Genomic DNA, 26,669 nt, shown 5'->3' on the forward strand with positions numbered 1-26,669 from the left:
ATTAGACGGCTGGAAAAAGTTTTTACGTGTTTACATAAAATAAGCTGTATTCTTTTCCTCCTCTCATTTTTTCCCCAAAGTGTGTACGGAATAATTATAAAACAAAGAATGGAACCAAAAAAAATTTCAAGATGGTCTTTATTTACATGGATTCTATATATCACGGTATTCCTCAATAGAGTTGGAACAAATTTAGTGTTTTCACCTGCCCTACCTTGTGATTTATGAGTTACAATGGTACGATGACTATCACATTCTATTATATATATATAATATACACACGCACACAACAAATTACTATTTTTTTAATGGTGAAAAGGAACTAGCCGCCACTGTCTTTTGGGTGTATGTTAGGTAAAACTTTGAGTTTAATGTTGTCAGTATGCAAATTACGACAATCATGTAAACCATATTAGTCAAGTTTAGTGTAACATGTTCGATCAAAAAATGTTGGTAAAAGAAATTGAACTCGTGACCATTTGGTCTCTCACTTACTTACTCCACCAACTTTAACATCCCGAAAACAATAAATTATTGGTTTTAAACTAGTATGTGATTGTTATATTAATTAGAATCGACCCTCAAGTGGATCTTTATTTTTTGTACAAGGATTCAACTGAACCCAGAAATTCACATTTTTGGTTTAAGAAGTTAAACATTAGCCCCTAGAAAATAAAAATTGGAGGTGAAAAGGAAGAAATGGGGATCCACCACCAAATAAGAGGAGTGTGGTAATGATAGAAAATTGGAAGAGATTTAAAGGGTTGATTTGATACTGAAAGGAAGCATTCATTATTATTGCATGGAATTCAGCACATACTTACATTACATACATACCCCCATTTGCTTCAACTTGCAATATCTATTGCTCTTTTGAAATTTTAATGAATAATCATGAGATTGTCGGATCCGTAGGTAAACTTCTTTTTCCAATGCCACCAAGATTATTCAAAGTGGAGCTTCATGTCCCATTTTTCATATAAAATTCTATTACCCCATTCTTGTAATAACATCATAATAAATAAAATTCACACGCAATATCAATTATGATGGATTACAATATTTAAGTTGTTACAAAATTAGATAGTTCGTGGGGTTTCGACTTATAATTCGTAAATAATAACACACAAATTATCAAGATCAATATATAGTGTTAGGACGAAATGGTAATTAAATCACATGTGCAAATTTTGAAGAAAGTACACACCATATTAAAAAATAATATACTTTCATTTAATATATGCTTTCAAAAATGTATTCACATGTTGTTTGGAGTGTCAATTCGAGTGGGTTCGAATCATGTTGAAGCAAGAGAACTAAAACAAAATTCTCAATCCAAACTCGAACAATCCTAAAACTATGAACTCGAAACTAACCAACCCGACCTAATTTTGGTTACTATGCAACGTTAGTTTTTTTTATTCTTTAACAAAATATTTGAATAAAAATTCAAAACATATAATAATAGTAATATTTTAATTTAATAATATAATAACAAAACTAGCATAAATATTATAATTATATTTCATGGATTTAAATATTTAAATTTAGTATTCTAATTGTCAAAACTATTAATACATGTTGTACGATGAAAATTTATGATATCAATTATCACAAATAATTTTCAAGTTTCAAGCTCTACTTCTCCAACGTTTTACACATTTTTGTACTAGTCAAATTTTCGATGGCTGAAGATAAGGAGAGGCGGAGAGATTAAACGAATATGTGAATATTTGGTAAAAAATATATATGGTTGGGATTAGCCCTCAAATTTAAAAAACAAAAAAATTTTAATGGTTCAGGTGGGTCAGGTGAACTCGGGTATTTGGATCAAGGTCAATCACAACCCAACATTATTCAATTTTTTTTCCCGAATCCTAAGACCCTCGACCCTAACCCGATATTTTTCGTGTTAGGTTGACAGGTCAAGTTAATTTTTGACATTATTACATATTATCTCTTACAAACGATATGTTTAATATACTCGCATCATTATTATCTAAATAATGATTAACTATAACAAAATAATCACAAATCCTATAAAAAATGCTTTTTAAAATTAATTTTTTAAAATATTTAATTTATCTTTAAATTAGTCCATTTACAAAAAATGGAAGTTGGAGGTCAAATTTATTAATTTTTAAAAATAAAAAATAAATGAATCGACATGTATACACAACATTTTCTTTTTTAAAAAAAAAACTAAATCAACGTATATGTAAGATATGTGTCCAAATTCAATGAAAAATAATAATAATAACTAATAAAATAAAAAGGCAGAGGCAGCAGAAGCTGCAATTTGCAGCGTCCGCTGATATGAGTGGCGGACGTTGCAGAATGTTTGCATTGATGTTAACGTTTGTCTTAATTTTTGCAAAACTCCATCATCTACCTTATTTTTATAATAAATTTTTTTTTAAAAAAAATTATTTATAAAAAAAACCAATTGTGTGCACAAAAACACTAGCATATATAATATATATATATATATATATAATCTGTCATTTCTATATTTTTCTTTCAGAACTTTATTTTTAATGTTTCTTGAACCACCGCCCGTGTGTTACACACAGCACCATACGTATCAGGAACAGTACCACATTTCTGTGGATAAACTTTTTTCTAACAATCTTTCTTGATTTTCTCAGTTTTTTTTTTTTGTATATCCTAGACAATCACTTTTATATATGTGTATATATATATATGTATATATATATATGTCTGTGTGGGTGGGTGGGTGATTTACACGGGCAGAAATATTAATATTATAGTTCTGTAAGAAAAAGTATAGAAATGACAAATTATTTTTTTATGATTATTTAATTAAGATAATATTTTATTCTTATATGAGTTCACTTTTCCACAACTGCTATTCAAAAGGGAAATTTTTACAAAGAAGTCAACAAAAACATTAAATTATATCCATATATTAAGTCCTCGCTGCTAATAAAATAGCAATAAAATGATCGGAACGATCGAATTCGTGTTGATAAACACAAAAATTATATAGTAAGGTTCTTAAATCTTACATTACCAAGAAAATTAAATTTAATAATGCATTTTGATTGATTCATGTTTATTTTTAATTTATGAGTATCGTGGCAATTCAGATCAGGGAATTATTATTTTTATTTATTGCTGTTGTTGCAGAGGATAATAATTATTTTATAGTTTTTTTTTTTTAGAATTTTCAAAATGTATTACACTACCCACACTCTTTGGTGGGTATCGACAGTGTCAGAAATGTCATGTAATGGATTGAAACCAAATGATTTTTTTTAAAAAAAATAAAGAAAAATGTAATATAGATTCTAAGAAATAGAAAAACTTGGGTATGTCTAAGTGATAAAGCACAGGCAGATTAAAATTCATATATACACTTTCAATTATATTTTTTTGTGGGGATCACTTGGGAATAATTTTTTTTTTAATGCAAGGGTAATTCATTATCAAAATAACAAGTCTACGTGTACATATGTTGTAAAAAATAATGAAATCGCGTTATGATAAACTAAATTTCTCCTAAGATGAATACATCTATGAACCACAGCATGCGCGACTTGGTCACCAGTTGTTGAGCAAGACGTCGGTTTTTGATATCCTAATGTCAAAACATTTTTCCAAAGAGAAGAGAACTGAAGTGTGTATAGCCTGAACGACGGTCAGTGAATCTGATTCCGATTATCCAACTGATGTGTTGGGACTGGATGAATGCCTCTGTTGGGACCTTACCTGGGAATATATTCTTTTACTCGAAAAACCTTTGTCCAGGCTATATATTTCTTGAGAATAGGGATAAGTAAAAATTCAAATTTATTGTGATGTTATAGCTAATGATTAATCCTCACATATTCCCTGAATACATGTACTGATGGACTGAAATTTGCGCCATTTTTACCAACTTTTTCAGTTGAAATTTTGACTGTGGTCAGTGAATCATATCATATTTATTAATTGTTTCGTGTAAATTTTCGTGAGAGTTCTGCGTGTGAGCTTGAACAAATTTGTTTTTAACTAATTTTTAGAGTTGAGTTCAAGTCTCAAATTTAACATGTTATCAAAGAAAGATTCTATCATTATGTGTTGGACTGCTTGTAGTCGGGCCATCCGTTCTGCTCATAGTTGAGTCATTGGTAAATTTCACGCTTTAAATGTTCGTTCATGGACGTGATGAGGATGTATTAGTTATCCCACTTCGGTTGGATAAAATAGATGGGAGTTGCATATATGGATTTGGACAATCTTCCTCCTGTCTCTATAAATATTAAGTATTTGTTGTGATTTTATACACTCACATTCTCTTGGTCACTTAACACTATTATATATCTCTTTTAAATTTGCTCTCTGAATCAACTCAAGCATTATAGAAATCACAGTCGAAAAACTCTATGACATCCTCTAACCCTATTTCTATATGTGCAGTACCTCGATTTCAGGCCGATCTACTCAACTACAAAATTTGAAGACTCTCTCTCTCAGTGAAACTCGAGTTAAAATTTTGATCACACTTAAATTGATTTATTGAATATTTTAATTGTATATTACGCTGCTGGTACATATAATATGAAAATATAGATAGTTTATTATTACCAAGGCGCACGCAAGGAGTGGCTGATATATAAAAACATGATTACGAAATTGTCAGAATTTCTATCAGTATCCAATCACTTTCTGCGGACAGAATCTTCATTTCATGATTTTTAGTATTGAATTTATTTATGTAATAATTTACGAGAAAATAATTAATTTATACAGTATGATGTTTGATGATTCTAAATTAAATTTATTTAAAATTAAATTAATAAATTGCTTGGGTGACATGATTGGATACATTGTCCTTCCATCACATCTCATATACGCAGCAAAAAGATTATATAATTTGGATTTTCATTATTGCTCGTCGAATTACAATAAAATCATTAAAATATATGTGAGAAGGCGATTAAAAGAATAAAAGACCAAGTAGTGTTTTTTTTTTTAAAGAAAAACAACATATTTTGTCTTCTAAGTACTTTTTTTAAAAAATCTATGTTATATATCACTGAAATTTAGAGTTTTAATCTATTGATTTGCACGTTCTTTTTTATTTTAATTATTTTTTGTCGCAATGCTAACGTGTTGGCAATATCTCATGTCATCATTTTTCAATGTTATATTATTATTTTTTCGCTACCGCATCAGCATTCTGATAAAAAATTATAACAAATGAAAACAATATGCAAGTCAGTGGATTAACTAGATAATCGACCAATAACATGATTAAAAGGGAGGTCAATTTTCTAATAAGTAAAAATTTAAAGTTATAATATCTGATTTTTTATATATAAAAAAAATTAGAGTACTGTTGTTGTGTCGTATTCCTCAGAATCTAGTCGTGCTCGCCTTAATTTATGCTATTCTATGTAGCAAATCTTTTCAAAACAAAAAGGTAGATTTCTTTTTTAATTTGGGGGGAAATTATTTTCAAATATTACTGCCTAAAGCATGATCCAATAGGCACCATGGCTTTGCGTACATCAATATTTAACAGGGGAAAATGCTTTTTGGCTGTATATATTTATATTTTTGCGATTTTAGTTTTGATTTTGTATTTTTTAATTTTTGATAATTTTAGATTTTTCATCGAAAGTGTTGTGTGACACTGCACACATTAACGTCATATTACTGACACGTCGACGATATATCAGAAAAATGAATAAAATCACAAAAAGTCAAAAATAATAAATTAAAATTGAAAATTTTCAACGTAAAGGATAGCACGAAAAGATAAAAATATAATTTTTTTTATTTCTCATACTTGAAGCTATTTCTGTTTTGTTTTTTTGTTTTTTTTCCCCAAATTGAAGCAGAAGATTCTTTGGAAATAAATTGACAAACTATTTATGGTTTAAGAACAATGATGTGGGTTCGTACCTAAGTTCACTGATCACAAGATTATACTGGGATATTGTGCCTTGTACTTGTATCGAATATATATAAATTCTCTCAACTCGTTATAAATATAAAAATAAAACGCGCATATATATATATATATATATATATATATATATTAGATCCCATTGCTCCTTAAGTAATAATGTCACCGCTTTCAAAATGAAATTGAACTTCAAGTGTTGTGTACCTATTCAAAATCTATAATGAAATTTGTATCTAAAATCGGATTGATTTCTATTCTATATTGAATTAAACGTTATAGCATGTAAAAAATTTAAGGCGAGATTCGGTTAAACAAAAAAAAAATTGGTTTTAAATTCTTGAATTTCATTGTTTTTGTGTATATGGTGACCAGTGAGGGATCACGAGTGAGTGAACTTCTATGCAATAAACTCAATTTACAAAACGACCAAGTAGTTTAGTATATCTTTCCATGAACCGTACGAGCATGTTCTCCGTCATCCTCCACCACGCTTACGGCTCTCTACCCCAACCCAACTTACTCTGGTCTTTTTTATATTCCTCTTTTAAGAGGACTGTAGGAGCAGCTTCACCTTCTCGCATCCGCAGGAGTCCAAAATCACATACTCGATTGACAAGCATAGCTTTGATAGCTACTTTATCTGTCTGAAGTCATGTAAACCAAAATGAATTAATAAATAACTAACATTAAGAGGTAAATGGAGAATGAATATAATTAAGCAAATTTCTAGAATGTTTGTGGTGCCACCAAGTTGAATATATATGTCATTGCAATTTTCGTTAGGTATGTTTATCTCTATTTGCAGTTTCAATTTTTTATAATGTCGAAATTGAGTTCAGTTATTTATTTTCCATTTGTGGTAATATTAATCATTTTTCATTGAGATTATTAATCAAATATTGGAATTATTTGATTCAAGGAATTTTTTATTTTTAGATTGATGAAAATAAATGTATTTAATTTTTTTATCTATATTCAAAATTTTAAAGTGTATATATCACCCATAAATATTTTTTCTTATATTATATATATATATATATATATATATATATATTTATATTATCATGCATCACAACTTTCTGAATGCGAATTTGCGTTATCGATCTTATATAAAATTACAATTTTTTTAGCTAATCTTATGAAGTCGAATATTCCATTAGTATTTATTTCATTGATTATAAATTATATACACGTATTTGTGTGTGTATATAGATATACATAGATATGCAAAGCCGATTTTAACAATTTTTGGGCACGAGTAACTTTAAAAAAACTCTCCTAATAATCATGATGTGTGTTCATATTCTTTTAATTATATAACAACTTTTTAAATTAAATCAATACATTAAAGAGATATAAGTAATCAAACAATACACAATAGTTAAAATATTTCTATTTTAATTAAATAATATTAAGATCAAACATGTCCAAAATCATCACTAAAAAACAACTCATCTTCCCGTTTTAAAGCTAAAAATACTAATTCAGTCTGTATAATCACGTTGTTCAGTAATATTTTTCAATTGATAACATTGTCAATCAATTCAATATTTATTTATGACATGATTGATTGAAGAAAAATTTTGATGAACTTTAACTCCGATATTGAAAAAGATTTTATAAACAATGTGACCATAAGAGAACATCTATCCACTTTCTTAAGATAATAAATTACATCAATTACATATTTGTTTCTCTTGTTAACGAGTACTTCAAGAATGTTGACTCTGAAAATAAAACATTCACATTAATATAAGAACAACTCTTATTAGTCAAAGAATAATTTTTATATCGTGTCAATTTACTGTTATATATAATAAATTAGGGAATTAAAAAAAGTTTTTTTTTTATTTTGTCTAGGAAAAATAAATTTAAATTCAAAAAAATTTATCAAAAGACCCAAAATTAATAAATTTTCTAAACATTTAGAAATTATAACTTCATGACCAAACATCGTTTGCCCGTAACTCCCAACTCCATTTCGCGTAAGTCCTAAAATTTTTGTATCGATTCGAATAATAATATTGTAATTATAACTTCATTAGACTGCATATTTTTTGGTTTTGCATAGAAGAAAATCACGACGAAATATATTGTTATGGTACTATAATTGTCTCTGTTGAGATATTGATCAGACCATGTCGCTTGAACTGTACGTTATACAATTTAAAGTATTTGAGTTGTAGCATTACTATATCTTTTGGTAAAGTTGAAAATGCTTGATCCTATAATTGGTATCAGAACTAAAGTCATGTTTCAATTCTTATTGATTGCAAGGAGTGTAATTATTGAGAGAGATTGTTGAATGCAATAATTGTCTTTTATGAGAAAGTGATTCGAACCCTGATTTGAGATGTTATACAATTTAAAATATTTAAATTGCATCGTTACCACCAGCTATATCTTTTGGTAAAATGACAAATATTTGATTCTACATTTATAATTCGTCTATTTTTTTTTCCTGATAATACATTTCTTTATTAATCTATACTATACCTAATAATATAGTATAGACATATCAATTTTCATAACATATAGGGTATTTAAGATTTCAAAAATGTTATTTGCACTTAGGATTATAATATAAAGTAGTGATAGAATTTTTTTTGAGCTGTGGAAGGTTTTGTTGCAACAAGTTTTCGAACTCAAGACCTCTCAGTTTAAAATTTGGAATTTTCGTGTCAAATGAGTTATAAGTCATCGACGATAATAATATGTTTTAATAGAGTGATGATCAAGATAATACACGATTGCCACACAAATTAAAGGATTTATGGGCTGAAAATGATCGATCCAAATATACCTCAGCTACGAAGACATGAAGCTGATTGTTTGTTCACGAGTAGCAATAATCTCAAAATCCACTGCACAATATTCCATCCAGCGTTTACAAGTTGACCAAAAGAAAACAAAACACACCACCCCATTGAAGAAGCACAAATACAAGTATTACGCCCCCACACGTTTGTACTGTGAACATGCAATAATATCCCGCATTCCACTAGCAAATACAGCAGGGGAAAAAGGAGGAAAGAAAGAAGAGCGGCACAGAGAAATTGATTATTCTTTCTTCAACTCATCATCAATATTTTCTTTGAAAAAAAAGCTAAGAAAAAGATCCAAATAATGGAAGGAGAAAGAGGACTGTCTCCCATTTATGATCAGCTACAAGTTCCCTTTTCTGCGCCTTCATCAAGAAATGGGGTTTGTACAGTTCGAAGATCATAATCAGGTCGTGAGCTTTTTAACGCCTCCGTCGTCATCGCTGCAGTCTCCCATAAACGGCGGCAGAGGCGGCAAAATTGCCGCTGAAACCGATAATGGTTCCTTAAGGTTCAATCATACCGACCAACTTGCCAACAGACCCTCATGGAATAACGATCAGGTAGTTGGATTCTTGTACTCATTTAGCTTTGGAAATCTTGGCTACACTTTTAGGTTTTAAGTTGCTGTCATTACTTTTAGATTATTCGTTGCTTCAAGTCCAAGATTTTTTGTTATCTCTGAATTAAAAGAAAAATGTTTCTTTCTGAAATTTTACTAAATGGAGAAAATCTATATTACAGGTAGAAGTTCTGGATCCCAAGTCCGTAAACTATCAAAATTGCAGTGCAAACAACAATGAAGGTGGCAATTCATGGTATCTTATTATTTTCTTGGATCCCTTGTCTTTTTCCTTGTTTTTTCACGAAATTGGTTCAACTTACTTCACCAAGAAAAGACTTACATCTTCAAGTTCAACTCAGACATGGCTTCTTACTATTTAAGTGCAAGATCTGGGAGTTTCTCTTATCATGATCAAATTCCATTTATCGTGCGTTCATATTCTTTTTAGTGGGGATCAAGAGGGATCTGAATCACGTACGTACGCACATTCATGTGAATGACTTACAGTGAAACCCTACGGAGTTTTTTCATCAAGATCAGGCCGATATATACAATATTTGGGGGTGTTTGTATTTTTCAGATTCTCTCAACATATCAAATATAATATTTCAAATATTGAAGCTAGCTAGGTTTGTCGTTTACATTTTTACTGCACTCAATAATACAAGATAAGCGTCATTATATAACATTAATGTTCCGAAATAAAGAATTTTGGTCGGAAAAAAGCTCAGGCGTAAATAAATAAATATGAATAATATGTTTAAAATGTCGGGTTGGGATCGAACAGATACAGAATTAATCGTTGTGATTTTCAATTCGCTTATGTTTGGTTAGTGAAAGATCTTAAAATATCGTAGAAATCCCGCGAAAGAATACTTTTTTGTCTCAATGATGCCTGCCAATGTTAATGTGATGAATGAATGAATATATTCAGTGAAATCTGAGAAGGACAAGTGCTACCTTCCACTATATATATGCATCTATGTACACTCAGTGTTTGATTTTTATAATATTAGATATTGAATCTTGATCTAGATTTTTACAAGTCTATGACAAATTATTCGATAAAATCGTGGGAGTCGCATAATATGTTTTGCAGGTGGAGGAATTGTTCATCGGATAAAAACAAAGTCAAGGTGAGGAGAAAACTAAGGGAACCAAGATTTTGTTTTCAGACAAGGAGTGACATAGATGTTCTCGATGATGGTTACAAATGGAGGAAATATGGACAGAAAGTTGTTAAGAACAGCCTTCATCCGAGGTACATGCACACTTCATATTAATTGCACCAAAACTCAAGAATCTTTTAATTAGTAATTTATTGTTTTAATTTTTTTACTTACAATCTAAAGAACTGGTCATACTGAATTATGAATTTTTAATATATATATATATATATATATATATATATGTACATATGCAAAATGCAAATTAAGACTATAGTTTTGTGTCTAGATTTCTCGTGTACTTTGTCACACATCTAGGCTATACGTAATGCGTATGAGAAATATATCGGCAAATACTTTAATTGGGTTTTATTGATGAATATTATAATAAATATATTTGACTTGATCTTGATGAATTTTATATTTGAAATAGTTATTTTATTTGTTTTAGGAGAGTTATCGAGAATTAAATGAAGTTAATATAGAGAAGAAGTGATTTTTTATGGAAAAAATAAGGTTTTAAAATTGAAATGAACAACCACATACAAATAAAAAAAAAACTTCTAAAATTGAAATGTAGAATTACAAATTCACATCACCTAATTTCTTATTAGCCATTCTTCTAATTTTCGTTTTACTATTTTTTTGAGCTATCCTTTTTTTTGGGTGAAAATAGATATGAAAGTATGATGACTAATTATTGCTATAATGGTGTGAAGAGTGGAGGAGAATGTTGATAGTACAGTACTGTTGCAGTCATATTTTCTTTCTTCCTTCAAATTCGATTCTTTTTTGAATTCTTTCAGACAGAGGAGAAAGGGAATTTATAATTTAAATATTATACGATATATATCTTCTTTACGATGTCTGAACCTGACGGCTGACTGATGTAAGGCATAGCATCACATCATCATCCGAACATTATACCAACCATCACTGGAATTTTTTTTTAGCCATCCTAGGGATTTATCATAACTGATATCGATTTCTAGATTTCGTCGTAAACTCGAGAATTTGATGTCATACATGCCTTTAAGTTATAACTCATCCGCAATCGTTCCTAGATTTTATTATTACATTAAGCTTATAAATGGAGTACAAAATATGGAAGCAAATATCTCAATTGAAAGTTTTAGTTGATATTAACTTCTGTCCACCATTTGAAGGCGTAAGTTTGAGCTTCTCAAGAAATGATACAGGCAAGATTTATTTAAATGTTTATTTTGGAAAACTATTTTTTTCATTAAAATAACAATCCAGTCGACCTTATTTTTAAAATTTGTTTTTTGTTCATGGAGGAGACTTTATCATAGCCAAAACTATCCCTTTACCACTTCCACTCTACTACCTAATTAACTTAGTGTTGAATTATATTTTGTGCTGTACATTTATCGTAAAATTATAGTTTTCTTTTGATAAAAGCAAGTGCAGCCTATGCTCCTACTTGCTAGCCACACGTTGTTTGTCCTATTATTCAGAACTTTACGTTGTGTATTTGTATTTCAGACTGATCATTCGCCTTTCTTGAAAATAAAGCTGGAGTAAAATGCAGGATTTAAACTTTCCTTCTGTTATTATATGAATATTATTCGTAGATGTGGTTTCATCAAATTTTATTACGCAGAAGTTATTACCGATGTACTCACAGCAACTGCCGAGTCAAGAAGAGGGTAGAGCGGCTATCGGAAGACTGCCGGATGGTAATAACGACCTACGAAGGCCGACACAACCACTCGCCTTGTGACGATTCAAATTCCCCGGAACTGGAGTGTTTCACCTCATTTTAAATTAACTCCATCTCTTATCATGTATACAACACATAGCATGTACATTAGACATGTTCTAAATTTCATTATGATTCATATATGTGTGAGTGTGAATTTAATTGTTTGTGTGACATAGCTTATGTTGTTTGCTCCTTTCTTCTTGTTTTGTTTGCTTTAACCAATTAATTTTTTTTTTAGAAATATGAGCTCATGCACTAGTGAAGTCTGGATGTACCTCACAGAGCCAACAGTTCCTTTTTTCAGTCAGAATGTCATCATGAGTTCCCCAGTTTTTGTGCTTGGATTTTTCTACTTGAGAATTTTGATGAGCGTTATCTAGTGCATAATAGTAACTCCAGTTGATTTGGTAAGAAAGCATGCATGCCCCGTCGCTTTTCCTCGTATGCATAAAAAAATTATGATGAAAGAGTTTGATAAACGCGGCCCGTTGATAGATAAAAGCAACATATACATACACACACGATGATTATAGTTGACATTCATGTTCAGGTGGATGAGTTGTTCAGATGAATTGAATTAGACAGGAGTACATCAAAATTTTTTGATGCAACCATAATTAAACTTCCGAGATTTTTAAGATACTTGGACTCGGAAACAAGTACATTTAAGAATATAAGTATGATGCTAATATGATTAACTACACAAGAAGAGCCAACAATGGCTCTTGAGCGTTTAAGTACAACGCCTCCATCGCCCTCTTCCTCAGGTGCAAACATTCAAAAAACACCTATGATATGAAGATAAACGAGTCTTTAAATCCACAAAGATTACGAGAGAGACTGCATATGATCAGCAACCATATACCAATTGGCATAAAACACAACTACCGTTTTCCAGCCGTTTTCTGAAATCTGCCGGTTCTTAGTATCCATAGCTGTTTCAGTCCTGAATATGATCCATCTTCTCCAGATGACGATATCAACTTGATCTGTTCTTAAAAAGATGGGCTGAGAAAAGAAACACACTCAAGGTACAAGGAAATATCTATTGAAGAATGAGTGAAAGTTTATTTAGTTTAAGTGTCATGTTAGTGGCTCAAGTTTATTGCTTAGTCAATTTGGTTAAGATTTAGTGGATCTCATAGTTGGATAATGGGATTAGTGGCTTAGTGGTTAATATTTCTTTTTATTTGCTTTACCCAAATGGTCTTTAATTGAGGAGATTGATGTTCACGTAAACCCAGTCTGTCTTTTTCCTCTTCTTTATTACATTTGCATTTTGCCTCATATTCTTCTTCCCCAACATTTGTGGTATCAGAGCACAGGTTTGAGAGAGAGTACAGTGAAAACATATGAGTTGAGGGATATACTTTGAGAAAGACTTTCATGGCCAACAGTAATTCTGCAATGGGTGCTGCACAACCACTCATTCCAATTTTTAAAGGAGAAGGTTTTGAATTCTGGAGTATCCGTATGAAGGCTCTGCTCAAATCTCAAGATCTTTGGGACTTGGTAGAACATGGGTTTACTGATCCTGACGAAGAAAGCATGTTGAGGGAGAATAGGAGGAGAGATTCAAAGGCATTGGTAATTATGCAGCAGGCTATTCATGACTGCATCTTCTCAAGAATCGCATCTGCGACCACGTCTAAGCAAGCATGGTCAATTCAGCAGAAGAAATTTCAAGGTGATTCAAAAATCATCGTGGTGCGGCTGCAGTCACTTCGACGAGACTTTGAAACCTTGATAATGAACAAGGGAGAATCAATTACTAATTTTTTGTCAAGAGCAATGGCAATAATCAGTCAAATGTGGTCTTAAGGAGAGAAAATTACCGACCAAACTATCGTTGAAAAGGTATTGAGAAGTTTAACTCCAAAATTTGATATGTTGTCGCTGCAATAGAAGAATCTAATGATTTGTCAGTTTTTTCATTGGATGAACTAATGGGGTCTTTGCAAGCCCATGAGTCAAGAATTAACAGGTCACTTGAAAAAAATGAAGAAAGGGCGTTTCAAGTGAAGGAGGCAGTCTCAAAACTTGGAGAAATTGAAATCTCAACAACTAGAGGCCGTGGAAGAGGAGGATTCCGTGGTCATGGTCGTGGTCGAGGTTTTGGTAGAGGACGAGGCAGAGGTAGATTTGACTGGCAATCGAAGTTACACCAGTGAGCACATAAATAACAAGAATGGTGTTCAATGCTATCAGTGCAAGTGATATGGACATGTAAAAGCTTATAGTCCAAACAAAGACCAGCAAATGAATTATGTGGCAGAGAATGAAGAGGAGGTTTATTCTAATACTGACAATAATTCAAGTGTGTGTGGTTTGTAGATAGCGGTTGTTCAAACAATATGACGGGAACAAAATCCATGTTATGAGACACAAAAAGTGAAGGTGCGGCTTGGGAATGGTAAAGATGTGCAAGTTGAAGGGAAAGGTACAGTAGGCATTGAAACCACCAATGGTAAAATAAAGCTATTGCGCAATGTTCAATTTGTACTTGATTTGGGATATAATTTGCTTAGTGTGGGACAATTAATGTCATGTGGATATTCTATTTCCTTTGATAATGGCGCATGTGTTACTAAGGAAAAGAATTCAGGAAATACGTTGATCACCATCAACATGACACAAAACAAAATGTTCCCACTGGAAGTTTCACGCATTGAGAATTTTGTTCTTGTTGGTGATGGAAAAGTTGACTCAATTCTATGGCATTTGCGATATGGGCATCTCAACGTCAAAGGTCTGAAATTATCAAGTGAAAAAGGTATGGTTTTCAGACTACCTAAGATTGGTTCTATCAGTGTATGTGAAGGATGCATATATGGAAAACAAACTAGAAAGTCTTTTCCTGTTGGAAAGGCTTGGAGAGCTTCAAAGTGTCTTGAATTAATTCATGCCGATTTATGTGGGCCTATGCAGACTAAATATTTTGGTGGGAGTCGTTATTTCTTGCTTTTTACTGATGATTATAGTCACATGAGTTGGGTTTATTTTTTAAAAAACAAGTCTGAAGCATATGAGAAATTTAAGAACTTTATATTTGAAGTTGAGAAACAAAGTGAATCTTGCATCAAAGTCCTTCGCACGGATAGGGGTGGAGAATTTGTGTCCAAAGAATTTAATATTTTATGTGAAGAAAATGACATTCACAGGGAATTGACAGCTCCTTACACTCCGGAGCAAAACGGCATCACTGAACAAAAGAATCGGACTGTTGTAGAGATGGCAAGAAGTTTATTACAAGCAAAAAATCTTTCAAATGATTTCTGGGCTGAAGCTGTGGCAACATCAGTATATTTATTTAATATATCTCCAACAAAGGCTGTCATGAATCGAACTCCATTCGAAGCTTGGCGTGGCACAAAGCCGTCTGTAAGTCATTTAAGAGTCTTCGGTTGTATAGCTTAAGCTTTGGTGAATTCTCAATTTCATCATAAACTTGATGAAAAATCTGAAAATTGCAGCTTTATTGGTTATTGTACTGAATCTAAAGCATATAGATTATATAACCCCTCTTAATGGAAAGTTTTTGGTGAGAAGAGATGTAGTTTTTGAAGAAAATGCAAGTTGGGATTACAATGAAAAAGTGCAAGAACATATTCCTTGGGTCAATGGAATATCTTCAAATGAACTTCAAGAGCCAACTTCAACAAATTCTTCAGCTAGTTCTTCTATGGCTTCTCCAATTTCATCATCCTCAACATCATCAAATTCTCCTCGCACATCACAAAGTCAAAGTTCTTCGGATGAGATACCGCAGAGAAGGATTAGATCTTTGACTGATATATATGTATCCTGTCACTTTTCTCTTATTGTTTCAGATCCTATTTCCTATGAAGAAGCAGCTAAAACTGAAAAATGGCAGAGGGTTTTGTGTTACATTGCTGGAACAATGGAATATGGGATTTGGTACTCGAAAGTTTCAAATTTCAGATTATGAGGCTTCACAGATAGCGATTGAGCAAGTTCCTTTGATGATAGGAGAAGTGTTTCAGCAAGTATTTTTACTCTTGGGTCTAGAGTAATCACTTGGAGCTCAAAGAAGCAAGCCACGGTAACATTATCTTCCTCAGAGGCTGAATATATCGCAGCCACTGCAGCAGCATGTCAAATCATTTGGTTGAGAAGAATGTTAGCTGAACTTCAACAAGAACAAGAAGGACCAACTGAGATTTTCTGTGACAACAAAGCAGCAATTTTTATGACAAAAATCCAAAATTTCATTCCCGAACCAAGCATATTTGAAGAATAAGTCAAAGTTTATGGATTGTTTCACCCTGCCCGTGCAGGCAGTGCCCGCACGGGCAATGAACGGCCCGGATCACTCAACATGAGTGATCCGGGCCCACCTCCATGTAAAAAAAAAATTGACTCGGAAAAATCCGAGCCGTTGGATCGATCCTTGCGGGCACTGCCAGCAGGGGTAGGGTCGAGTCAACCAAGTTTATTTAGTTTACGTGTCATGCTAGTGGCTCAAGTTTATTGCTTAGTTAGGATTTAGTGGATCCCATAGTTAGATAATCGGATTAGTGGCTTATTGGTTAATATTTGCTTTTATTTGCTTTACTCTGTTTCTATAAATAGCATATGTAAATGGTCTTTAATTGAAGAGAATGATATTCACGTAAACTCCGGTCTATCTTTTTCCTCTTCTTTATTACATTTGCTTTCTGCCTCATATTCTTCTTCCCCAACAATATCAGGTCCTCTAGTTATTGATGTCTATATGTAGCAAAATCTTGTGTGAGACATCGACCCATCTGGGGACCAAATATTGTTTTTCGGCCAGCAAAAAAGATTTTGCACACGTTCACGAATGCATCAGCAAAATAAAGGTGAAAAGGATAAATTGCACCAAACAAGTGTTGAAATGAAAAAAACTTCACAAGATGGAAGATGAAGACGGTCACAAAAGTGAATCGAAAGTAACAACGAGAACCCATTCTTTCTCGTTGCATGGCATGAAAACACTTGTTGCTCCTGCATTTTCATGTCAAATGAAAACCAAGATATCTCTTAGATTTTAATCTTGAGCTCATGCTCAAATTCTTAACATGGAAAGAATAGCCCGCAATTTCAAGAAATAGCAGTTTAGAAGGCGTGAACGAATATCAAACCGTAAATATATAAAATTAATGTGTACATTTTCCCATTGAGTAGTCACGTCCTTCAAATGCATTCCAAAAAAAAAAAAAACCATTTTGCCCCCGTCGTACCTATCCCTTGGGTCCGCGTATCAGTACTATTTTGGTATTGTGTTCGATACATGGACCAGAGAGATTTTATTTATGTACAACGGAAGACTTATCTCCCTCTCACTTCTTAATCAATCTGGTTCATGTGGAACTCATATAAAAAGTGTGGATAGGATTGCTCTATTATTATAAACTTCGAAGATACATAAAACCATCCAAACAAATAGAATATAACTTATCCACAATCAAACACTTTTCTTCACTCAGAATTTTGATGTTCCAATGGCGATTTGTCAATCCAAATTACCACAATCTTTTTCCACTTCAAGCATTAAACTTAAGTTCAATAATTCGTAACACATGTTTCCCCGAGACAAACCAACCAAATTGTAGCAAATTCTTGATAATTGTTACCAGTAATGGACACATACTAGCCAGCCACATCCTTATCAGAAAATTTTTCAGCCCCATTTCTTCAAGGTGGTGGAGAAAGAGAAACCAATCAAAATTAACGAAATCTGCGTTGGAAGCAAGATTTAAAATGAATCTCGTAGCATATATATCTCATCCAAATTTGTAACAGAACATGACGGCAAAGAAAAATTCACGTCACGACCCACAAATGCTTCGGTTCAAAAAGAATGCCCCACAAGTTCAAGGGATAACAATTTCAATGCTCGCAATCTATTACCCACCATTTCGTAAATAAAGACTAAATCTTTAACATTTTAAACTGAACAAAATGAAGAAAATACACCTGAAAAATGGATTTACCAGATAATCATCATCAACCCAGAAATACTAAATACTCGGCACCGGCTACGGTTATCCCACCAGACTTTACGCTTTCAAAAAATGGCCGTACCATTTTTCGATAATGAATCGGCCTCGACAACTCTTCTTGCGCATCAATTTGGACGCTCAAGACCCCAACTTCTTTGAGGCGGATGGCCATCTTTTCCCCGATTCTGGCAGCAACTTTGGAGCTCCAGAGGAACTGGGAGCGCGGGAATCGGTCGAGCTTCGCTTTGTAGTCAGCAATGAATTCTTGTTCCGCGGATGAAGCCATGGCTATAATGGAGTCGGTGCTCGGAGATATGACTTGGGCAGTGATGTTTCTGCAGGAGAGGGCCAAGCGCAGGAGATGAATACTGCTCTGGGTCGTCAACGGAGCCGCCATCCCGGGAAATTTTGGCAATGAGGGCCCCGATTATGTGTGGAAATTTCTGTGACCTTTTTTTTGCTTGGGTCCCATTTCAAACATTTTTTGGTGTGTATGTTGTTACATCCTTTTGAAAAGATGTTTCTACTTATAAATATAATTTCAGAATTGTGATATATAAGATTTCATTTCTATTTCTTTTATGAAATCAATTTTTTCAAAAAAAATTTATCTCACACACGATAAATGATTAAATTTTTAATATATATTCAAAATTAAATGATCAACACAATCTAGATATGCCATTGCAAAATCATTTTTTTATTTCTCAAAAAAAAACACATATATAAAACAATTATTGATAGATACTTAAATATTATGATAAAAACCTCGTGTGAGACGGTCTCACGGGTCGTATTCTGTGAGACAGATATCTTATTTCATCCATGAAAAAGCATTATTTTTTATGATAGAAGCATTAATTTTTATTGTAAATATCGGTTGGATTGACTCGTCTCACATATAAAGATTTGCGAAATTGTCTCACAAGATATCTACTCAAACATTGGATATGAAGTCGGCATGCCTTAATATGACCGGTGAAAGGTTGATAAAAGTCTAGAGTTGACTTGACTACGCATGAATAAATGTTTTATTGGTTCAATTTATAAATAAATGAGTTAAAACATTTTATTAAATATTATAGAATTATTTTAAAGTTACACAAATTTTATTAAAAATTATCATACAAATTTTCATGATTATATAATTCTGGCACATGAATTTTTTAAAATGCAAAATAGGTTAAGTAAACAAAATAATAAATAAATCTGACCTAGCATGCTTCTGAGACTGAGAGCAACTTCCTGGAAACCAAGGGTCCTATGAAAGATCGATAAGTCTAGCATTGACTTTGCATTTCATTGGAATACTTTGTGCCATAAAAAATGTATATATATATATATATATATATATATATATATACACACACACACACACACAAACACACACACACACACAAAAGATTATACAAACTCTTTAAGCTACTAATTTCTTTATTTGAATTCCACTCAACTCAGCCATGGAAGGTTACGGCACCACCATTCAACGTCTATCCACCCCCACTCCGCCATCTTCCGGCTCCCACGACCACCGCGAATCGAATGATTCGACAAAAACCCTTGAAACTTCCACTTTTTCATTCCCCTTCAACATCCCTTCAACTCAGGAATCAGCAGCAGCAAGAATCATAAAGAATCTAGGAACATTCAGCTTATACTATGGTATATTTGTCTGGACCGTTCTCTTCATAACCCTCGCGTCTGAACGCAAGGTCTTGATCGTATACCTGGTCGCCACCACGGAAGTGGCGTTCCTATACGTTCTTTTGCAGCGTGCGTTGCCTAGTCATGCGTGGGTTCACGAGATAATCGACTGGCGATTCGTGCTGTTTCTTCTGTTTGTTAGATGTGGGGTTGAGATGATTCTTAAGCGCGCGGGGATTCACTTTTTCGTGACGATTGCTGCGACTGTTCCTGTTGTTTTTCTTCATGCAGTGTTGAGCAAGACAGAAGGAGGTTCCGTGAAATGGGATGTTGCAAATCTTGAGGGTTTAGTTGATCACAAGCCTGATAACTTGGTGTAATATCTATCCATAGGGATATGAAAATTTATGTTTGCTCATTTATTTAAAATATAAAAATATATAACAAATATATTTTGGTTGCCACATTGAAAAAATAGGAAATCAATGTAAATCGGTTATGACTCGGTGGAGATTTTAATTTTAATGTTTTTGTTGTATACTTATATCCTACGAAATTTGTAATAATAAATTTGTATTTCATATTTGTCAAATTTTTTTTTAAAAATTAATGTGTGGTTGATATGCTTTGAATTGTGCATAATAAATGGTTTTAAGTAATCATTTCAAGAAACAGCTGTTTTTATAGTCCAATTGTTATGTTTTTTTTGTTTTGGTACTTGGACTTTTTGAAGATGTGTCATAGACCTACGACTTTATTTTTTTTGTTGTTTTCTGGTAGCGTTGACGTGACACCGAAAACTATTGAATTATATTAGAAAATACTGATGCAGTATTGAAAATTAATGATGTGTTTAATGTTATGTCAATGTTTCGATAAAATAAGACTAAAAACCAAACTAGATGACAAAAATATATGACAACTTAAAGAATTAAATTGACTACTTTCCTTCGTCATTCTAAATAACCATATGATGTGATTTGACACTTGAAACGAGCGAGCTCAGTAGCCCATTGGACCACCAAAGACAAAATGAATGGAAATACAATCTAGCCCAGAATTGGCCCAGACCCACTACGTCTATAATCTATATGGGCCATGACTAATCCCAGAAAATTCGTATTTGATAACTTGTTTTGCACTTTTAAAAATATCTTTATTATTATAGAAACCAAATATTAATTTATTTTGCTTATTTGTTTTTATTATATATATTATACTTTTGTTCTTGCTAGCTTTTAATGAAAAGCACATGCTACTTCCCGGCAAAATTGTTATCAACAGAGAGTAACATAATGTGTTTTTGGAATCTTCAAACCTGACAAGAGAATATAATGTAATTAAAAATATGCGAGCACTCTAGTTCCATATCTGTTTGAATACAAAAAATTAAGTACGTCGGTAACACGAGTTAATTTTGTGACACGAATTTTCAACATGACTCGATGAATTAAAAAATATTATTTTTTATGCTTAATGTATTACTTTCCACTTTAAGTTTGGATCTCTTGTTGATCTTTCTCATAAATATAAATACGTGAAACCATCTCATAAAAAGTTTACTATTTAATTAAAGATATATATTGAGATTGTTTCTTTTAAAAAAAATGTGTTGGGATAATAAATGTGACAAATCAAGAGTTTTTTTATGTTCTAAAATGAAATCAATTGGCCCCTTGAATCCGTGCACCGAAGATCAAAAGTCAAATAATATCGCAAACCACAATACTGCTTCCATGTTCTTAATTATTGAAGGGGATTTGAAATGACAAAGCAACAAATTTAATCACTGTATTGGCATGAGCCATACAATTTAATTTTTCATATTTTTAACTAATATAATATTTGTATCAATCATTAAGGCAACAATTAAGGGTGCAAACAACTTATTTATTTTTACGCCTTAGAATCAATCATAAGCACATGATGCTGCATTATATATGTGTCTTAGTGTTGGATGCGATGATTGCGAGGTTGAGAAGACCGACCGAACAGTGGTATTTGTGATATTATATTGTTTAAAAATTTTAGTTGTACGGTAATTTATCGCTATAATTGTTAGTAAAAATGACAATTGTTTGGTCATACATTTGTTATGAACAATGATGTTTCAGTTAGTATACTGAGTAAAAGACTTGAGTTACAACGTTATCATCACTTATAATTTTTTTTTTTTTAAAAAAAAAGAGAAACATTTAACAGTAGATTTAGTACTGAGAATTGTCTATAAATATAGACCTCTCTAGCACTTATATTTTGATACCTATCTAGCTATATTTTGGTATAATTAGATAGGCCTAATTTTACTAAAATATTATGGCTTGATTTTTTTGGTTTTCGAAAATAAAAGGATGATGAAAAAGGGATGAAGATGAACTTTCCCCTCGTTCATTCCTATGATTAAAGTCAAAAATTTGTGTGAGACGGTCTTACGAGTCATATTTTGTGAGGCATATATCTTATTTGGGTAATCCATGAAAAATTATTACTTTTATGCTAAAAATATTACTTTTTTTTGTAAATATCGATAGGGTTGACTTGTCTAACAGATAAAGATTCGTGAGACCGTCTCACAAGAGACCTACTCATGATTAAAACTGTATATTTGTTCCTCAGGAATTCATATTAAAATTAACTTTTCGACCAAATGTGACATCAATTTGTTCATTTGATCAACTTGACAACATTTTGTCGTATTAAATTTATTTGTGTAATAATTTATATTCTATTAAAATGTTATTTATTTATATTCTTATTTAATATAAGAGAGTAAGGGTAAATTTTTAAAATCATCTTATAAATCTCATATCATACTTATTTCATAGAATATCATAAATAAAATAAATTTTCGAAACAAAATATGTGAAGTATATAATATTATGTAGTGTTTGTTTATATAGATAGACCATAAAGTGGCGAGTGCCCTTTAATTTTTTACATTACAATATCACACTCCAAAATTCAAGCTAGACAACAATGGCAGAACTAGATAGCCCGAACATGACGCCCAAGCTCATCACCTTCCTCTCTTCTCTTCTCCAACGAATCGCGGAATCGAACGACCTCAACCCAGAATTCCAACCCCAGAAAATCTCCGCCTTCCATGGCCTCGTAAGGTCAAATATCTCCATTCACAGTTACCTGCAAAGAATTTTTAAGTACGCAAATTGCAGCCCTTCTTGCTACGTCGTTGCGTACGTTTATCTTGATCGGTTCACGCAGCGCCAGCCGGAGTTGCAGATCAATTCTTACAATGTACACAGGTTGCTCATCACTAGCGTCATGGTTTCTGCAAAGTTCATGGATGATAGGTCAGCGCAGATTATAATTAATCTCGAAACCATTGCTTTTATTTATTTGTTTGTTTTTTGAGTTTTATTTTCAAAAATCTTGGGTCGATCGGTTTATACATCCGGGCAGACCTAGCAAACGTGGGATGATCAGATGACCAAAAATAAATAAATAAAAATTCGATTTAATGTATAATTTTTTTAAGAGTTCAAAAATCATGCAAATTCTAGCTCTAAAATTTTTGAGGGAGTGATATATGACTAGTAATTATATTTCTAACATTAAATATTATTTTCATTGAGAAACTAATTAGTTATATCAATCTTCTTCTTATTGAGTATAACTCAATACTTGTTGGGGATAATTAATTAAGCGCCTATCGGTAGAGTTTAATTTCTTGATTATTAATTATTACAAAAATAATACAAGTTAGGTACAAGTTAGGTCCATGGACAAAATCCAGCTTACACCTCATTCCATCATATTTTTTAAAGAAAAAAGTTCATATCATATCATTTCAAATGTCAATTTCATGAGATAAATATCTTACTCTACCCGACATATGAAAAATATTATTTTTTATGTCAAAAATATTACTTTTCACTAAATATATAAATCGGATCGAACCGTCTCACGGAAATAAATTTCTGAGACCGTTTCACAAAGGAAATATTTGTTTACAAAACTTTAATAATTTGATTCTCGGAACACTAGCCACTCAAATATTGTGCGGATGCTATATATGGTTTAGGTCTCAATCTAGCATTCATTCGTGAAAGCTACGGTCCAACAAAATGTTAAAAATTACATATATGTCACATGATATTGTTTAATTTTTTATATATATATAAATAAAAATTTAATATTTTGTTTCAAATTAATAAATTACTTGAGCATATCACTTAAACTTTACTAAATGCGTGTTTGAAATTGTTCGCAAGTGCCTATTAATGTCAAATTGTGTTATTAATGATTCTTTACAGGGTGATATTAAATTAGTTAACGAATCCATATTATACATTAATCTCACCCAACTAAAGACCTAGCCTCAAAAATCATTAGCAACGCAGGCAAATTTCTATCTTTGGACATACCCAAAGACAGACAAAAGAATTTTTGTTGGATTAGACGATGAATGATGTATGACCATATAAAGACGATAATACAATATATATATATATATATATATATATATATATATATATATATAATAGAATAATGATTTATGACTTGAATTATCATTTGAATGACTTGAGTAAAATGTTGGATATATCAAGCAAATATATGTAATCAATTGATATCTCATCCTCCGCATCAAACGGTTAAGTATATATTCTTCTGATCGTGATTCATATAATTTTAACTACAGTATATATTAATTCGCCCCTGATAAATTTATTCATAACCACACCCCCTCTAATTTTGTCAGGCACTACAACAATGCTTACTACGCAAAGATTGGTGGAATCAGCACAACTGAAATAAACTTTCTTGAAGTGGATCTCTTATTTGGTTTAGGGTTTCATTTGAATGTCAGCCCCTCCACTTTCCACGCCTACTGTTCTCACCTCCACAGACAAATTACGATTCTTCATTATATTCCTAAGCTTAGTTTTACAGAAGACCAACACTCTTTCTGTACTGGAAAATCGGTAAACATTCAAGATGAATCGGCCCATCAAAAACAACACCAACTTGCTGTATAGCATTAATTAATGGTGGGTTATTTTTTAAAAAAGAAATTTGATTTTAATCGCCATGGTTAGTTTATGATTACGGATTCTGAATCTTTTTTCTTCTTCTTCTTCTTTTTGAGGTTGTCGTGTAAATTTTTTTGTTTTTTTGTTTTTTAAGTTACAGTTTGTTGTTGAATTTCTAGTAATTTACAATGTATATTATATTTATTTTATTGTGCATACAGATTTATTTCTTGCAGTTCACAAGAATTTAGTGATCTAGTCGAGCTAGCTAGTTATAAAATCTCACATGATTTATACATATTTACGTGTTTGTGTGCGGATTTTCAAGTTTTCATGAAACTTTTTTTAGGGGAGAAAGTTTTCATGAAACTTATGGTATTCTCATAATTATATATATACATCAGTACATGTGTGTGACCAATGGCGGAGCGAAATATGGTCTACTTAGACTATAATTTTCAACTATAGAATATTTTAATATTTTAAATTGATCTACCCGTATTAATATCAAATTAATCCAATATTATACAAAACTTACACATAAGTTTTTTTAAAAGAAATTGGACCACCCGGGCACAATGAATGTAGCTCCGCCACTCTGTGTGTGTGTGTTTTTATTTTTATTTTTTTTTTGAGATTTCCTAACTATGGGATAAGGAGGGCTCGAACATGAGCCGCTTACAGAGGAAAGTGGGTGAGACCACTTGAGCCGAAGGCCAGTCTCGCCAATGTGTGTGTCTTAATCACGTGTTCTTCAATTTTTTTCAAATATAAATTACATATTCAATATATCTTGTGATCGAAATGGAGCTTGTCGTTAATTCTCATGCATCCATTGTAGCATATATGTAGGATCGAACGTTTGCAGCTTTAACAAAAGCTATAGCTAGTGGTAATTGTGCAACTCAAATATTTAAAATTATACAGCAACACAAGCAACACATTTTGATTGACGTACTAGCAATGATGACAATTATTGCACTAATTAATCTTGAAAGGGTGTTGTTGATCATAAAAGAACAAGAAATAAAAGGGGTGTGTTCAATAAGGAGATTTATTGACTTTTAATTACTTTTGTAGATTTTAAAAGTCTAGATGTATTCAATTAAGATTTTTACATACTCTATAGAAGTCTAGTGGTATTCAAAATAGACTTTCATAAAGTTTTAAAAAGTCAAGTGGTATTCAACATTAACTTTTAAAAACTCTATAAAAGTCTATAGGTATTCAAATTTTCCATAAACTTTTAATAACTTCATGGAATTCATTAACATACAAACATTAAAGCCTAAGGTACAACTATAAATTGTAAAAAATTGTATTTGGTTCAACCCAAAGATTTAAATGGATTTTTAAAACTTTTAACTCATACACAAGCTATTTATTTTTCTCTCTGTCGCTTCACATCATATCTCTTCTTATATTCTCTACTCTCATATATCTCTATCACTCTATCAAATTTTCGAAATGTATCTCAATATATATTTTCATCTTTTCTTTTCAAATTTTTCGTTTTTTGTTGATTGTTCATTTATAATTTTTTATTTTAATATCACAGGACATTTTGAATTATAGAATTGATTTTGTAATTTTTAATTATTATTTATACAAATTAATGTAATATTCAATAATAATAAAAGATGATCCAAAAAAATGTTGTTTAATTCTTAATAATTGAATAGTCTCGTAACAACCATGATTTTTTAAATTCATTTTAGCATTTTCAATTAATATATAAGCTATGATATTTTTATACAAAATTATATTCACACAATAATAATAATATTCTTTTCACATGTATATTATCAATTTAAAAATAAGGTTACAGATTAATCAATTGATGTATTTTAA

At 31.6% G+C, this 26,669-nt stretch overlaps 3 protein-coding genes across 9 annotated transcripts; 2 read left to right on the plus strand and 1 right to left on the minus strand.

Annotated features, from left to right (window-relative positions):
- Nucleotides 1-8,796: 8,796 nt before the first annotated feature.
- LOC142528080 (putative WRKY transcription factor 12) lies at nt 8,797-12,402 on the plus strand. Its single transcript, XM_075633137.1, is given in 5 exon segments — nt 8,797-9,105; nt 9,107-9,302; nt 9,484-9,557; nt 10,404-10,565; nt 12,095-12,402. Coding segments are annotated over 5 exon segments (657 nt in total). The 5' UTR covers nt 8,797-9,043; the 3' UTR covers nt 12,258-12,402.
- Nucleotides 12,403-12,729: 327 nt separating this feature from the next.
- LOC142527713 (uncharacterized) lies at nt 12,730-18,663 on the minus strand. Of its 7 annotated transcripts, none has more exons than XR_012815511.1 (3): nt 18,175-18,663; nt 13,085-13,185; nt 12,734-12,984 (listed from the first exon to the last, which is right to left on the minus strand). XR_012815511.1 is itself a non-coding variant. In XM_075632607.1 (2 exons), the coding sequence occupies exon 1, from the start codon at nt 18,578-18,580 to the stop codon at nt 18,188-18,190; it is 393 nt and encodes a 130-aa protein (XP_075488722.1). In that variant the 5' UTR covers nt 18,581-18,663; the 3' UTR covers nt 12,730-13,204; nt 18,175-18,187. The 7 variants fall into 7 exon arrangements, 5 of the variants coding, with proteins under 5 accessions (XP_075488722.1, XP_075488719.1, XP_075488721.1 ...); XR_012815510.1 differs by lacking the exons at nt 12,734-12,984; nt 13,085-13,185 and adding exons at nt 17,192-17,372; nt 17,403-17,918; XM_075632607.1 differs by having other exon boundaries at nt 12,730-13,204.
- Nucleotides 18,664-22,745: 4,082 nt separating this feature from the next.
- Nucleotides 22,746-25,072, plus strand: LOC142527086 (cyclin-U4-1-like). Its single transcript, XM_075631803.1, has 2 exons — nt 22,746-23,138; nt 24,548-25,072. The coding sequence occupies exons 1-2, from the start codon at nt 22,804-22,806 to the stop codon at nt 24,822-24,824; spliced, it is 612 nt and encodes a 203-aa protein (XP_075487918.1). The 5' UTR covers nt 22,746-22,803; the 3' UTR covers nt 24,825-25,072.
- The last annotated feature ends 1,597 nt before the right edge of the window (nt 25,073-26,669 follow it).

This window comes from Primulina tabacum, chromosome 15 (genome assembly GCF_025594145.1).
Source record: "Primulina tabacum isolate GXHZ01 chromosome 15, ASM2559414v2, whole genome shotgun sequence".
In the NCBI taxonomy this organism is placed as follows: domain Eukaryota; kingdom Viridiplantae; phylum Streptophyta; class Magnoliopsida; order Lamiales; family Gesneriaceae; genus Primulina; species Primulina tabacum.